This window comes from Corvus cornix, chromosome 2 (genome assembly GCF_000738735.6).
Source record: "Corvus cornix cornix isolate S_Up_H32 chromosome 2, ASM73873v5, whole genome shotgun sequence".
NCBI classification, from domain to species: domain Eukaryota; kingdom Metazoa; phylum Chordata; class Aves; order Passeriformes; family Corvidae; genus Corvus; species Corvus cornix.
Window position 1 is genome coordinate 132,903,169 of NC_046333.1, and position 16,445 is coordinate 132,919,613.

At 38.9% G+C, this 16,445-nt stretch overlaps 2 protein-coding genes across 7 annotated transcripts in view; both read left to right on the forward strand.

Annotated features, from left to right (window-relative positions):
• The first annotated feature begins 1,390 nt into the window (after positions 1 to 1,390).
• Positions 1,391 to 5,422, forward strand: POLR2K (RNA polymerase II, I and III subunit K). 3 transcript variants are annotated; one of them, XM_039548609.1, is made up of 4 exons: positions 1,391 to 1,526; positions 3,648 to 3,711; positions 4,426 to 4,518; positions 4,930 to 5,422. In XM_039548609.1, the coding sequence occupies exons 2-4, from the start codon at positions 3,651 to 3,653 to the stop codon at positions 4,950 to 4,952; spliced, it is 177 nt and encodes a 58-aa protein (XP_039404543.1). In that variant the 5' UTR covers positions 1,391 to 1,526; positions 3,648 to 3,650; the 3' UTR covers positions 4,953 to 5,422. The 3 variants fall into 3 exon arrangements, with proteins under 3 accessions (XP_039404543.1, XP_039404542.1, XP_039404544.1); XM_039548608.1 differs by having other exon boundaries at positions 1,392 to 1,522; XM_039548610.1 differs by lacking the exon at positions 1,391 to 1,526 and adding an exon at positions 1,997 to 2,098.
• Positions 5,423 to 6,019: 597 nt separating this feature from the next.
• The window catches only part of SPAG1 (sperm associated antigen 1), a 39,488-nt gene continuing 29,062 nt past the window's right edge, over positions 6,020 to 16,445 (forward strand). The window contains exons 1-5 of one of the 4 annotated variants that reach the window (XM_039548605.1): positions 6,020 to 6,538; positions 7,892 to 8,040; positions 8,616 to 8,775; positions 9,099 to 9,224; positions 14,519 to 14,586. In XM_039548605.1, coding sequence (XP_039404539.1) covers positions 7,901 to 8,040; positions 8,616 to 8,775; positions 9,099 to 9,224; positions 14,519 to 14,586 — 494 coding nt within the window. In that variant the 5' untranslated portion in view covers positions 6,020 to 6,538; positions 7,892 to 7,900. The other 3 variants (XM_039548606.1, XM_010404928.4, XM_039548607.1) reach the window with 3 other exon arrangements.

Below are 16,445 nucleotides of genomic sequence, written 5' to 3' on the forward strand. Positions count from 1 at the left end.
TTATTTTCACAGGATTAACTAAATTTTTCATGGAGGTATTCTTAGTAAGTCCTTTTAAATTTATCGGTTTGACAAACGCATTTTTTAAATACTAGCGAGCCTAGAGAAATAATACCAGGGGTTTTTTTTCTTTGCTTATTTAGACGTTGGTAATTTCTTAGCATGCGTTTACCAGGAAAGATAGAGTTCAGGCTGTTTTTCTCCTGTTTCAACCTCTTGGTACGCACCCACACCCGCGGCTCCGTGGAGGAGAAGAGGATGCAAGTAGTAACTTATAACCTAATACCTCTGCCTTTTACAAACTCTTTTTCTTGCCCGTGCTTTATTCTGACACTCCAAAAGTTATGCTTAGCTTTATTCTTACACAGCAGTGTGAAGAAGCAAGTCTAAAGTCATTACTGTGATTTCATTACGTTTAATTCAAACACAAAATTAGGAAAACTAAAACTATTTATTATTACCCGAGTTAGTTTTAGGTAAGCTACAAGTCATATATGAAGGTGGTTTGCTGGTAGGAGAACATCAATGAATTACAACTGATAAAACCTCATCCGTATTAATTTGAGTGCTTAGGAAACAATTTTTATTCAGTATTCAGGAACAGAAGGAGACCTTTCCTTAAACTAGAGAACCTTTGAATGATCTAGTAGTTTAAATTGGAATATTCGCAAAACATAGTATTCGTTAAACATTTTGGGGGGGGGGGGCGGGGGGAGAATAAAGCAAAGATATCTGATTCCACAAAATGTCAATCGAAGATTCAAAATTCCTACCGCCAGCGGCGTGGAGCCAGTGATAGAGCAACCGGTGTCATTTCAAACCTTGCCTGCACTATTTTAGTTCAGCACATCGGGAAATGCCAACAAATGAATTTCTTTCGTGATAGGACCTTGCACTTAAAATGTGTAATATGTATGTTTGGCTTCATGTGGGTACATATGATACCGACCACGACATCAAAATACCAAGATGCCGGGTTTATCCACGAATTTTAGGTAAACTTGTTCTGAAAACAGAGAGGACCTTGACGTAAAACACCTCGGTGGTTTAAAACTCCGGAGCCATATGACCAGACCTGGCGCGGGGCATTCTGCATCCCGAGTATGTTGGGTACAGCCAAATAAAAGAATGAAAACACCGGCTACCTTGGGGCTGATTTTACCTAACCGTGCAGCTGCCTACTTTCTTCATTGGAAACTGACACTGCTATTCATATGGAAGCTTGTACCTTAAAATAGGCTGTGTGCCTTTTTTTTTTTTTTTCTTTTTTTCCCCCCAGGTGGTTAACACCCATAGTTGAATATTTATTACTTTCTCCACCTAATTACTATTCATGCTGCGGAGGCCGGACCTGATGGCGGGGTGACGCACGGTCCGCCTCCGCCGGCGCCGGGCGCTCGTCATCATCGGGCGCCGGGGAGGCGGCGAGGCCGGCGGAGCTGCGGCAGCAGGCGAGCGGCGCGGGGCTGCTCCGGGTGTTTGTGTGTTCCCTTCGCTGCTGGGCCGTGGTGGCGTGGCTGTGGTGGGTAGGGAAAGGCCGGGACCAGCCTCGTGGGCTTCGCTCCTGCGTGCCAGACCCGCGGGACGGTGGGGGAGGTCGGAATTGGGGCGGGATGGGGAGCCTGGGACCCGTGGGCTGTGAGAAGGGCTGTCTGCCTTTCTTCGTGGGCTCTGCGGGACGTGAAGGAGCGGGTTGGCCTCTCTTACGGGTGCATAAAAGATGCTCTGAGAGGGGACCTCATTAATGTGTAAAAATATCTGAAGTGGAGGGTGCCAAGAAGACGAAGTCAGGCTCCTCTTGGTGGTGCCAAGCACTAGGACAATAGGCAGCAGGCAGAAACTGAGGCACAGGAACTTCCACCTGAGTAGGAGGAAGACCTTCTTTACCGTGTGGGTGACTGTGTACAGGAACAGATTGTTCAGAGAGGTTGCGGACTCCCCCTCACTGGAGATATTCAAGAACCATCTGGGTGCACTCCTGTGTCATGTGTTCTAGAATGATCCCGCTTAAGCAGAGGTTGGACCGGATGACCCGCACACATTGGTGCATCGCTGTGCCTGTTGGCTCTCTCAGCTTGGTGGCACTTAGGGTTGCAGGGTATGTGAAGGCCAGCTAAATTATACCACCTCCCTGCGAAACACATAACTGTAGTTCACTGCTGCCCTTAACAGCAGTATAATTTTGCAGCACAAGCAGCACTAACCCAAGTTATGTAGCTACAGCTGTGATCCACCTTAGTTTAGCTCTGTGTTTTAGAAGAGTCTGCTGTTTTCCAGTGCCAGTGGGTGACTGCTCATATCTTACTGTAATGTGCTGACACAAAAAAACTGTAGCGCATGCAAGTTAAGGTGCCACTATGGTTATGGTGTAGCATAATTGAAAGCTGTAGAGTTTAATGGATTCTTTCCAGTTCTCTTAAATGGAGTGATAATGTGGGAGTTTTAACAAGATGTGTTTATAAGTGTTGATCAGACTCTTAAAGTATGAGCTGTCCCTGTCCTGTTTTCAGTATCGTAATTTTCCCAGCTGAATTTATGCTGAAACAAACTTTGAAGATCAGGGAAATAATCTTTGCTGTCATATTAAGCAAAAGCATCTGAGAGCCATTCTCATAAGGAAGCATCAAAAAGGCTATTTACTGGCATAAGGGTTAGGAATTCTTGTCTTCTGTGTCAGACAGAACGGGATTACAGAAAACAGCAGCCTCAAAAAACCTACAAGGAAATATTAATGTTCTTTTCTAGACTTGCATTGGGTGGAAAACAAAGTGTTTATCTGTGTACAGTAATCACCTTAAAATTCATGGCTGCAAGTACATTTACATGTTAGGACAGGATTACTTAAAGCTTGGTAGAGTGTTTGTGGAATATATGTAACTATTCAGTCTGATGCTATGAAGAAACACTTGTCTTCAAATAAGTCTGAACAATCAAAGCCGTTATAGGGCATTAAGAGATGTTTGAAGAGTAGCCTTGAATTATCACTCTTGATTTGGTAGAATTCGAAGGCTGGAATTTCATCTCTCTGGCCCCTCATTGTTTGGGGTTTTGTTTTACTTTTTAATTCCTATTACTCTTCTACCCACAGTCTGTTCCCAGGATTTCTGTAACTTAGAACAATGAAAAGTACATTGGGTTAGCTAGTGTGTCAGAGGGAGAGGAAAGATGACAAGGCTCATCTTCTTTGTTAGCACCATTGTTACATGAGTGATATTAAAGAAATTACTGAATTTTACACTTCCAGCAAGGAAATTCTTAACATTGGCAGGAAGGAGGAAAGAAAATGTTACTCATTGGGCTTTAATGTTTAAAATACTGTTTAATAGAAAATATCATGCTGTCTTCATCTTTGGAGGTTTTCTATACCAGATTGGTAAAGCTCTATGAAACCTGATGTTACTTTGCTTTTAAGAAGTTGAACTAGGTCACTTTCTGAAGTCTCTTTCAAGGTGAATTAACCCATGTCCTGTGTATCAAATATAGATGGAATTTGTTTGTATTTACTTTTAAGGCAGTGATTTCATCTTCTGTTAGCTTTAGATTGAGATATTAAAATGATGGTGTATACCTTGGGGAAAAAAAAAAAAAAAACAAACTAAAAGACCCCAAACCCAAGCTAATGTGCATGTTGTGTGTTTTTTGTTGAGAACATGGATTCACAGAAGGACGTTCAGCCTCCAAAGCAGCAGCCAATGATTTACATTTGTGGAGGTAAAGAAAAGACATTAGTGATTTTTTTATTATTTGTTACTGGAGATTTGGTGTTTTAATAATGAATGATACTTAGTTATTATACTGAAGGGTACATAGGTACAAATAGTATCCTGCAGTGTGTATCCTGATGATCTTTAAAGCTTTATGCATTGATGATAACACATATATGGGGTACATATGCAGTGGTGGAAGTAATTCCCTACAGCTTTTATTGCTGTGTGGAGCTCCTCCATCTCTGCCTGTTTTATTGATAGTGCTGTAAGGGCACTCAGCTTTCACTGACATACTGTAGTCAAATTCTACCTATTACCTATAGATAGGTAACAACTTAAAAATAGGTGATTTTCAGGAATCCCTGAAATATTTTGTATTTTAAGAAAACAGACTCTGGGCTTTGGAGGGCTGAGCTGAAATTTTCATTAGTAAACAGTCCAGTATCAAGTGTGGAATGTGTTATGTGCAGTAATATTTGGGTGATTTTTAGCAAGATTCTCTTTTATCTTAATGTAAGTGAAGCTTGCTTTTTATTTTCTCTTTTTCTTCTTTTCATGGTATCTTGTTATCATTCACCTCTTGATACAGATTCACTACACTTGCTCTGTGTGTTTGCCACAAATAGAAATTTGACTGTCACAACTTTTCAAAGTTATCTGTGCATTAACAATGCTGGTTTTTTTTGCCCACTTCGTTTGTCTTCCTCCATAACATCAGAATGTCATACGGAAAATGAAATAAAGGCAAGAGATCCTATCAGGTGCAGAGAATGTGGCTACAGAATAATGTACAAGAAAAGGACAAAAAGATGTATCCTTTTACAAGTGCACTTGAATGCATTTGGGAAGCTGTGGATGGAGACAAGGGGAAACAGAATGGAAGATTCAAATAATTATGTAACAATTCTTCAGAGTCAAAAATCAATACAGTAGAGCAAACTACTGTAGCACAATCTCTGCAGTGTGATTTGGGACCTTGATTTCTTTCCTGGCACTTTCTCTTTTTTTTTTCCATTTTCTATGCATGATATATTAAGTTATGATAATCTGCTGGGTGACGTACTGTGAATTGTTGATATTATTCAGTCTCTTATTAAAGATGGCTTTTGAAATACTTTATGTAGATAGTTGTGACTTCAGATTTAGACAGTCTCTCTCTTTTCCTCTCCCCCATCTTTTTTTCAACCACAATGTATTTTTTTCTTTAACTGCATTATTCCAGTGGTAGTTTTTGATGCCCGATGATCTCTGCTGAAGACAATGACTTCATGAAGTAATCTTTCTGGTCACTTTGTTCTGTAAAACTGTGTGTAAATGCACACTCTTATTTGTGTTTTAAGAGATTGAAATATTAAAGTTTACTGTAATACTAAATTTTGTCTATATTAACTTCCAGCAATAGATTTCTAAAGCTGTTGTTTAAATTGTAGTCAGAGTATGCGGTTTTTTAAGTTCAGTGATAATTGTATTCTTTTTGAGTTGTCTTTGTTTTCATTACTCTTATCTAAACTTTATTTGCATTTTAACTTTGCTAAATGTTCTTTGGACTCCTGTGAGCTGCATAAAATAACTGTGATTTGAATTAAATTCCACTGAAAAGAAATAAAAGGCTACAGAAGGCTAGGTCTGAAACAGATCTGGATCTCGAAAGAGAAAATTTTGAAGGACTTCAAAGCACCCAATTCTGGCACCCAATATTGGATGTGTCAAAAGTATGGATGTCTGGAAGTGTGGAAATAATCCTTTCTCTCGAAAGAAGAGGGGGAGGGGAGGCAAGGTAAACATTAAGAAGCAATGTGGAAACAAATTTCCAAAGTGCTGGTTGACAGGTTTGTATTCAAGTAAAGAATTAGATCTGTGTTACCAAGATAATTTGGGTAGCATCCCAAAAATAGGGCCTTGTTTTGCTTTTCAGATGACTTCTGAAATCTGTAATAAGTGATGGGTTTGTGAGGATGAGCCAAAACTTTTTGCATCTGTCCATTTGGAATGTGTGTTACATAATACCACTGAAGTGTACTACGACATACTGCTGGATTGTATGTGCCTGATCTCTGTTTTGATGGTGCTAATGGTGCTGTTGAGATAATGTGCTGAACTCATCACTGTAATAATGTCTTTTTTAAGGTCTGCATGACTGTATGATGGCTTATAAATGAACTACAGTGGCTTGTTATAGGGATAAAAGAAGCATTCTGAGATGTTGTTTTGAAGCTGTTGGTTAAGATTTTCTTAGATATCTGATTTATGCTATTAAGACTAGATTTTTTTCCTGGAAACCAGATACACTCGGGTATAAATGATAACCTTTTTTACTACACAGTTGCTATCAGTTCAGCAGCCTGGCCTGCACAGCGTGCACCTTGTGCCTGCATGGCAGAACGAAGGGGTCGGCTACTGACACGTCTGCTCAGAAGGGTGGGAAGGTCTCCAGCAAACGGAGGCGGGTGTGGCCCCTCTGTGGGCACGCCGGGTGCCTCTGGCTGCCAAAGGCGCTGCTCTCGGGAAAGGACACGGACCTGCTTTTGGAGAGCAGCGCCGGGGGAGTGCAGGGCTGGCGGGCAGCAGTGGTGTGGGCGCCTGGGGACATCGGCGTTGGGAGAGGGACCACCTGCTCTCCGCTGAGTAAAATACTACGCTGAAAAACACAAGGATGATGCGTATTAGAGCTGCACCGCCAGGTGCGGTATTTCTGCCGGCCCTCGGCAGGCGCTTCTCTCAGCCCTGACCCCAGCCGCGCCTGCGCGGCCTGAGCGAGGGACGGGCGGCCCGCCGCTGCGGCGAGGGACGGGCCGCGTCCGTGTCCCGGAGACAGCGCGGCAACCGGGCAGGTGGGTGCCGGAAAACGACAGGCGGCGCCGGTGTCGCTGCTGGAGCCCGGCGGGGCTCTGCGGGAGCCTCGCCAGGCCGTCCCTGGGGAAGGCAGAGCCGTGTCCCTGCCGCCATGTTGTACATAGCAACAGTTGCTAGACACGGGCCGGCCGCGCTGCCTCGGCTCCGGCGGTGCGTGAGGGGAGCCTTGGGTGCCGGCTCGAGGTAAATCCCTGACTCCGGGCTGGGGGATGTGTGTGGAAGCTGCATTGGAGAGGGGCGCGCCGGGCTGTGCCGGGGCTGTGCCCCCGAGCAGCCGCGGAGTCCTGGTCACCGCGGTGCCCGAGAGCTACGCTGGGCAGCTGCCTCACGGCCATGGGAATAAACGGGAAGAACCGCCGGTGGTGATGAGTTCTTTATTATTCTTTAATTATTTCCTGCATTTGTCCCGCTTCCCGTGCGTGTTACTCCTTTTCCAGTACTGAAAGTGTAAAGTCTTGGGGCAGAATCTCTATGCAACACCTAATTATGACCAGTTATTATTTAAGTGATAGTGTATTGTAAACATTTTTGTGTAACTACAAATTAGTATGTGTAATTATGCAAGACATTAGAACACAATTGTTTTAATTTGGTTTATAACTACACATAGTTATTATCACATACTAGCTAGTTGCCCTTACTGTATTTCTTAAAAATAACTGATCGCTTCATACACTATATAAAAGGGGAAAAAAAGAATTTCAGCTCCATAGAGCTTGTGATCAAAATAGAAAAACATGCAGATGAGCAGATCAAAGGTACATGGAGACAGAAATGTCCCATTTGAGTCCCTCACTTCATCAGTTACAGACTTACTGGAAAAGATTCAGATTAGTGCTGTGATATAATCAGAGACCCAGAAAATGCAGTTAGTGAGGAAAGAAAATTTGATTTATTTTGACTACAGAGAAGCCAAAAGTTTTAGTTCCTTTAGATACCCTGCACTGGTTAATGTCTTCCCTCTGAAAAAAGGAGTGTCCTCCACTATCTTCTCCTTTATGCTTATCCCCCTTGCTTAAAACAGGTGTTTAATAAAACAGAGAATGAGGTAGGCAAAAATTGGCAATTTTTCTTTACGTGGTCTTTATGAATTGTTGTGCCTTGCAGAAGCAGTAGACTTGCATACTCTTACAAAGCGTATCTCATACTTCTGTCAGTAAACCTCTGTTCGGGACAGTCCATGTGATCAGACCTTCAAATCTGGTATTTTTTCTTTTATAGGTCTGCTTGCATGAGAGGGTGGAGTGTGAACAAGTTTATTCCTTAAACTGGCATTATTTCAAAATATAACTAAACGTTTACAGAATCAATACTTTTTTTTTTTCTTTTAGTATTTAGTTATGGGTGATGAGTCAGTACCATTTTTGCTGGGTGAAGGAACCACTAAAACATATCAAATACCTATTAGTCATCTGGACTACAAATTCATTGAAAAATGCACAGATGTTAAGCACCTGGAAAAGATTCTCAGGGTATTAAGGTAAATGTATTTCTTTACCTTCATTAATAATTATATTCCTGCTCAGTAAAACTTGAGTGAACCCTTTTCTATATACTCTTACTTGTCTGAACCTGTTTGTAACTTTCTAATTTAAAAATTAAAGTACAAGGTTAAAGTAATTATGCTCAAAGTGTCCCAATGATAACACTAGAAATCCAAGTCCTTACTTAGCCATCCAAAAGGTTTTAGTAACTCAATGTCAGGGTTTTGTCAAGTGCTGCCACTCTGTTTTGGTTCTCTCATAATCAATGTTGTCTGACTGGTAATTTCAGATGCCACGCCTGTTTAACTTCTGCTGTAAATGACACAAGCTTCTTTTTTATGAGCACTGTGGTGATAATTTTGAACTGTGTATGTGGAAAAAATGGAAAAAAGTTTGAAGGGTAACTGGAATTTTCTAATAAAAATGTTGTTAGATGATAGTAAAATTGGGTTTTAACAAGAAAATAGTGTGACTGTTTAGTCACTGTAGTGACTGCACATGGAGGGAAATACTGAGGATGTGGTGCAGTTTAGTTCTTTTTCGTTAACGTTTATATCTGTGCATTTTAAAGGTCTGGTGAAGAGGGATGTTACCCTGAACTTACACTGGTTTGTGAAAAGCGTATTGAGCATTTAGATCCCAGGAGCAGAGTTCTGAGAAAAGATAAGCCTGCAGCCACAGCTTCTGATTTCACAGCTGAAGAATGGGAAGCAATTAATAGTGAACTGATGGTACAGTGTCTAATTTATAATGGTCATAATATAATCATGGTGATGTATCAATCTTCTTCTTGTGCCTAAGTAGAATGTAATTATTTGATTAAAAGGGGAAAGGATCAAAGGATTATGTTGAGTTTTAAAAATTATTTTCTTTCTTAATGTCACTGAACCTAAACTGCTCATTTTAGCTCTACAGATTTTTTGTAGACCACTTTTTATTCAAAACAGCACTATTGCTTTTTGTCTTAATTGCTTTTCCCCATTAAGAGTAGTGCTTTTTAAGGATAATTTCTCTACTGCTTTAAGGTAAGAATATATTATTTATTTATTTTCAGAGCTGGCTGACAGAAATGAATGAAGATGATAAGAAATCACAGCTCCTGAGAACAGACAGACCAAATGAAAGACAAGATAACTTGCCTCCCATTCGTTGTTCCAGCAGCTGCCTTCCCACTAATCAGGTATCTCCATTTTTTTGTGTTAATTTTAAGTGTTAACTACAGGTTTTTGTAAAACTGGGGGATTTTATATGTATGAACTTCTTACCATTTTGCCTTTCTTACTAGATTTATTTTGTTAACCAGAAAATAAAAACCTTTAGGTTCCCTTTCAAGAGACCAATTCTTAAACAAAAATGCTTTCATAGTACTGGCATGTGTATTGTAATAATATTTTAATTCTGATCAGTAATTCACTGCCAAAGTAGATCTCCTTAAACACTCTTATTATGTTCTTAGATTCATTTTTCAAAGTACTGTTTAAGCATGTAAACTAGACTCCTTCTGGATGAAATTATTCCAGGAGATTTTCTCCAGCTGCCAGTAGGCTTTTGTTCCATGGGGCCTGTCAGGAGCTTGTCCAAAATAAACACCCGGGAACACATACATGGATGTTAGACTCTGTGCAGCAACTGTTTTACTCTGTAGCCACTTCTGTATTGGGTAATGCCAATGTATATGTAGCCTTTGATTCCACTTATTTTATACCTTGTGTTGGTATTCCCACTGCAGTCATAGAGCATATTTCCTAATTTAGCCCTTAAGCAGACTTAACAAATCTTCGTAACTACAGAACAAATATTTACATTTTTTCCTAGGTTCTAATTTCCTTATGTTTTGGAGTTTCTTTATGTTTTGGGATCGGTTTTTTTTCATTTATTTATCTACCTGAAATCAGTTTTTTCTGGCCAGCTTTTCTTGCTAATACTAAATACAGTGCTGCTGAAGGGATTGGTAGACAAGTAGGCGTGGATGGGATTTTTTTGAATTGTCATGGATCGCTTCCGTCTGATTCTCAAAATTTTCTCTGAAATTCTGGGACACTGCTGTAAGAAATTCATTAAGCATTGTTATTTTTGGAGGTTTGTGAGTCAGAGATATTACAAAGGAATCCTTACAGGTCATGATATTTCTTACTAATTTCTGTTTTTCTTGAATAAATATGTATTAGTAAATGCCTGATTTGTGTTCCTGTGTTGTCAGAAACTACTTCTTACTGTCAGCTTGGTACATAGATGTTGGACCAAGACATTTGGGATAGCTAGGCAGTCTCTGTTACATGGTATACAAAGAGACTGGGGATTCCAGTGAATGTGTTGTAAGTGGTTAGGGTTGAAGTGTGCTTTTGTTTGGTTTAATTTGTGTTTGGTTTTTTTTAAATTAATGTACTCTTTCATATTTTGCAATGTATGTTCCTCTTGACTATGCTATTTCGCTGAGAGGGAGTGTGCCACTCTAGCTTTATCTTTGATTCATGTCCTGTATTACTACTAGAACAGAAAATGGTATACTACCATTTCAACTCAGTAAATCCAGTTTAGAATGTAAGCATAAAATGATGGAGAGAGTCTTGAAATCTAGGATACACCATGTTACTATAGAGGATGTGTTCTCCATTCAAAGACAAAAATTTATTCACTTTTTTTTCTTCCTCCTTTAAACCGTGCATCAGTCTTCAGGTCAAATTTTCTTCTGTTGTTCTTCAGCTTTTTTCTCCATACAAGGTTTAGGTGTTAGCATTATTACCCAGGAAACCTAGATAGAGCTTTATGCTTTACCTGTGGTATGTGATTTCCGTTCCCTTTGTCTAAGCAGATGGCCTCTGAAGGAATTGTAACCTGTTCTGGAAGAGTGAAGGGAAGCCTGAAACATTTTATGCAGCAGTACAATTAAATCACTACTAAATCCCTACTGAATAAAAAGAAGCTGTTTGTATAGCATACACTAAATTTATACCTGTAACATGAAATCTCAAAAAAAAAAAGAATAATATACCTAATCAGCTTTTCTTTTTTTTTCTTTTTTTCTGATAAAGCTGTGTGTCATCCTACAATTTTTAAACATGTTTGGCTAATCAGTTACGACTATAATTATTTTTTCGACTGGCATCATATAATTTATAAGGGAGATCAAGTTTAAAGTCATCGTGATAAATTTATCCTCTCTGCTAGAATGAAATGCACAAAGCCTTCCACAATTTTATGTTGTTACTTGGTTGGAGACTGTTCATCTGATCTGATGCATAAAAAGTTCAGCATTTTCAATGAATCCAATTCTGGAAATCATTGACCCTAAACCAGTGGATTTGCACTAATGGGTACAAGTTTGGTAATGGAAGCATCTTGTTTTGTCTGCAGTCTGATTTTCTTGCTGATACCTTATGTAGGTATAGTTTCAATTCACTACTGATAGTTTATACCTCTGTATAGTGTTTTCTTTTAAACGGTGTGAATCCATGGGGGGGATTTTCCAAAAATGGACTGAAAAAGAGTTAAGTTTATGCAATATCTCCCTTTATAACACAATGTGGAAGTTTGTCTTACACCCTTGTTTTCCTGTCATACTGCCCAGAACAGTCTTAACTGTCCACACTGCATAACTATTAATTTTGCTGCCTCATTCTGTCCAGGAGAGAATTAAAGCATGTGTTTAAAGATATTTATATTCAAAAGAGTGTGATTGCAGCTTAGGTGCCTTGGCCAAACATGGTTTCCTAATACTATTCCAGGAAGATTTCTGTCCTCAAATACCTCCTCATGCTACAGCTCAGGGCATGCAAAATGCATTCCAAGTTTTATGTTCTAAAATCCACTGTGATAGGATCTAATAGCCTATAGGAGAAAGTTTCACAAAGGATGTCTGGACTTCAGGCGGCTCTTGAAAGCTGTTTATTGCATAGGCGAAGTTACAGCAGTTCAGGGAGTGGGTATGCAGAGCCAGCCCTACAGCTGCCAGCTCCAGCTGTAGGGACACCTGAAGCCGCTTTCTGTTCAAGTTACAAAGCATTATATATTCTTTGCAGAGTATCTTGACACATAACAACCAATAAGCACCATACACAATACCTTTACATTTGCCTATAGCCTATCATAACTACTACCATCACCATATTGTAGTCATTATTATCCAATCACAAGAGTAAGTAAGTTACAATTTAAGCTTACAGTGGAAAATTCTCAGACCTTTCTTCTTCTTGCTACATCAGCACTTCTTGTTTGCCTGCCATATCTCTCTTTTTGGTAAGGACATGTTTTCTATTTACTTATTCTCTTCTTGAGACTTATTTACTTGGTGAAAAACATGTCTTTGTAGTCACATACCTTTGTCCTACTCCTAAAAATCTCCTTCCAACTCATCTCCAACCTTTGCCTTCTCAGTTACTCAGCGATCACTGTTTCAGCAAAACATCTTTTATTCTATATCAAAACGTGCTTTCATTTCTATCTCATCCCCAGTTTCTACATTCAGAGATCTTTCTGCCAAGCCTACATACCTGTGAAACTTTCTTACCAAACTTTCATCCTCCCCAACAATAGCCTTCATGTTGTTTTGGATATTCTGAACTGAAAACGAACACTGGTTAGCTGACATAGAATAGTAGTGTCTTAGGCCAGCACACAGGGCCCACAGGAGAACCAAGGCCAAGTTGTGTCACCTGTACTGAAGCCAATTTGTGTGTTCATCTTTGGTCCAGAAGGTGTTCACTGGGCTTCCAACCCAGTGGGATTCATGCTTTATGAATTATGGCAGGAAACATGACAAGCACAGAGATTTTTTGTTTTCAAGTTCCACAGCATGCAAGCGTACGTTTTTCATCAAAGCCTCTTGGATGAGATGCTCTGAAATACTACTGATCGAGAAATTCCTGACTCTGTTGGAACCACAACTTGATTACAATTATTTCAAAAATATGAGACGTGGAGTTTTTAAAATTGTGGATTTTTGAGTCCGTGTTTCTGCCTTATTCCTTAAATGTACATGCTATAGTTCTCTCCCTAAGCTGGAGTTGCATTAGTATAAGTACCTTATGAGACTTTCTTCTGAGAGTTTCAATATTTTTGATTATTTAAATTAAGGACTTCTGGTTTGGAAAAAACTACTTGATATTTATTAAATTTGTACATTTATAATATAAACCTGGATGGATATATAATGATAACTCATGTTTCAGGAAGGCATATTTAGGAGCTCCCTCCTCTAAACATGTGCTGATCACTAAACATATTTGTCATTTTGTCTAGCTTCCTGAAAGACATAACATTAATTCTGGAGTTATATACTACAAAAGTTCGTGTAACCTAACATTATAGATAGTCAGAAGTGTTTACAGGAAGGGTCACATTTGCATTATGTAAATTGAGGTGTTTACATCCAGCTGCAGAAGTATGTCCTTGTTACAGTGTCTGGTAAAGCAGGTTTATGGAGCTTCTGGTCATTTCTGGTCATTTCTTTGGTCCAGTTTATCACATGCTGAATGGAACTGGTACAAATATTTGGGGGTGGTACTGTGATCTCTATCAGATTGTTTGTTTAAACCCAGAAAATTTTAAATCTGCAACTCTACAAAGAATTACACTGGTCTAACTCAGTGAATGCTGGATTGCAAGGTAAGAGGAGGAATGAATGGCCAGGACAGGGTAGATAGGAATATTTTGAACTGGCTGTTCCACTGTGAAATACCTGTTTGGAACCACACCTTGCTATTAAGTATTTTGAAGTCAACAAGCAGGGAGGGACATAGCAGTAGGTAGGAGAGGTAGAAGAGATGCCAAAGGTGACAGCTATGGAAATAGACTCCATTAGCGTAGGAGATGGGTTGAGATACAAGGCAGTCAAATCTGATTGTCAGAACTGGTTGTTGCAGGAAGGTCCTCAAGATAAATTTTAGGTAAGGCAAGCCTCAATGATGGATCTTGTCTAAAATCGAGAATGAATGTAAATAATCTTGGAATTGGCTTCAGTGAAGTGATAAATGGTCAAAAGAAGTCCAGACACTACTTTGAAGTCATTTATTTGCAAATTTGTTGTGAGTGTTCCAGGGACTACCAAAATCTGTGCATTGAATTCTCTTGGGAAAGGGAAGCCTAAAACGGGTTACTGATTCAATCTCAGTGTCAAAGATCTCATCACAAGGCTGGGTTTCCCCAAGACTGAGTTCTCCCTTCCTGTGTGGAAGATGGTTGGGAAGATGGCATCACAAGATACTAATTAGAAGGTTTTACTCAGTGCCACTGTGATGTATAACCGGACAGTGGACAAAACAAGTGAGACTGAAGAGGTCCTCAAATTACAATGATACCTGAAATGCATCAAGATTTTCTTTGAACCAAGATGAATTACATTTTCAAGACTGATCTGAGATTAGTCACAAATAGTGTTGGTTACTAGGAAAATATGTACTGCAGAAACAAAAAAACCCACTGTGAATTCCACTGCAACAAATTGTTTTACAGGCTGGCTGTTTGTTTCTCTTTTAGAACAAAAAATTGAAAAACAAACAAAGAAGCAAGAAAAACATACCACGGGATTACAGTGAATGGGACAAGTATGTTAAATCCCTTATATTTCAGTTTTTAATAAATTTTACTTACTTGTTTAACTAGGGAACACAGTTGATGCATTTTGCAGAAATGCAAAATATCAGGCAAGTGTAACACTGATGAAACTTTGGTTTTTCTTAATAAATATTCTGTTAAAATGCAAATAACATGTGTTGCTAACAGCTGAGAACAAATTAGTCTATGCTTTTGTACAAGCTGTGTGAAATATAGTAAGTCAGCAGAAAAATAAATAAAAACTGATTAATTAATTGATGACATTTTTGAAAGCAGTTCTTGGGTTATTTAACATGGACTTATAAATTTGGACTTCTCTATACCTAAAGACATGGTTCTAAATTGAAAACAAAACTGGTGAATACTTACTCCTGCACTGAACCTCACTAACCTCAAAGAATGAGCTTCAGGCAGGTGCATCAGTTTACTCAGATGCAATTACACATAACAGAGGTTTAGCCAGTAACTATTTTTAGAATGGATGGAGCTCTGTTACAAAGACGCTGCGCATCATGTAATGGTGGCATATTACCCTCCCAAGTTACGTGGCAGGTTGGTGCCCATATTGTTGAAAAGCACACACTTGTGTTTTACATGGTAGAAGCTTTACTGTAGTTCCTGAAATTTGGAATATGATGCTGTAGAATCAGAGTGAGGAGGCAGAAGTTTCTAGTGCAGTAGATGGGGAGCTAAATCTAGATATTGTGGGGTTTGGGTAATGAAACTGTACCCCAGAGCCCCTATAAAAGCCCTGTTCTGCATAAGTTTTGCATATCAGTTATTTTCATGCATGTATCTTTCACAAATTGTTGTCTTCCTGCTCAAATGTGAAGGAAGAAAATAGGTTATAAAAATAATTTCTGCAACAATTTATTCTTTCATTGTTTATTCTTTAACCTTGCTACTGTATCTTTCCAAAGTAATCTTGTGCAGATTTTGTTTACACTTTTATGTACAAAGTCTTTAAGTGCTTTAGCATGCTGATAATAATACAGTTTGTGAATTTTCCATAGAGTGTATTTATTTTGGATTATGAGTATACTGAAGCAGAGTTGTTTGAAAGACATTTTCCAATTTAAAGCATATCATGTTTTTAAAATGTTTCGACGATAACTTCAAAACTTTCAAATAATTGTTTAGGCAATTTCTGAACAAAATGTTTGGGTTATTTTTTTTTTTTCCAAATACTATTTTTTCAAATATTTATTTGAAATGTGGTTAATTTATAATAATTAGGTAAAAGTAAGCTAGCAAAAGATCAGATTCAAAATGGAGAACAATTAGCCTTATGTGAAAAGGTTTTGAATTGGATAAATTTTCAAAATATTATCTCGATTTCCAAAATAAATTATTCATATTGTCAAGGTTATTGTGAAAGGAAAGGCTATTTTTCATTACGCCCTACACAGAAAAGCAGTAAGAATAATGTTTCTAGTGTAAGAATTTATTATTTTTATATTTGTTTTACAGTACTAGGGCAGCAATATTTCTTCGCTATACATTCCTAAATACTGTTTTCAGAAGCTGCTTCAGAGTAGCTTTGCAAGTGCCTGAGACTACTTATCTCAGGTTTACTGTATAAACTGCTTTGAAGCTGTCTCTTAGTTATTTTGGCAAAGGCTGATAGAGATGTTTGATAGGGCTAGGATTGAGCCTGATGATACTGTTTCTTAAATTTTACCATTGTCTTTTTTGGGGGAAGATGTCTTTTTTTTTGAGGAGGTGAGGCAGAGATTTTTGTTAGTCACAGATAAGTGAACACAGCCTGTATATCTTTTCCTTGGGTTTATAATGGAAATACGGTATGCCTTTCTGTCAGCTGAGGAGTCTTGCTATGAAGCACTATTGA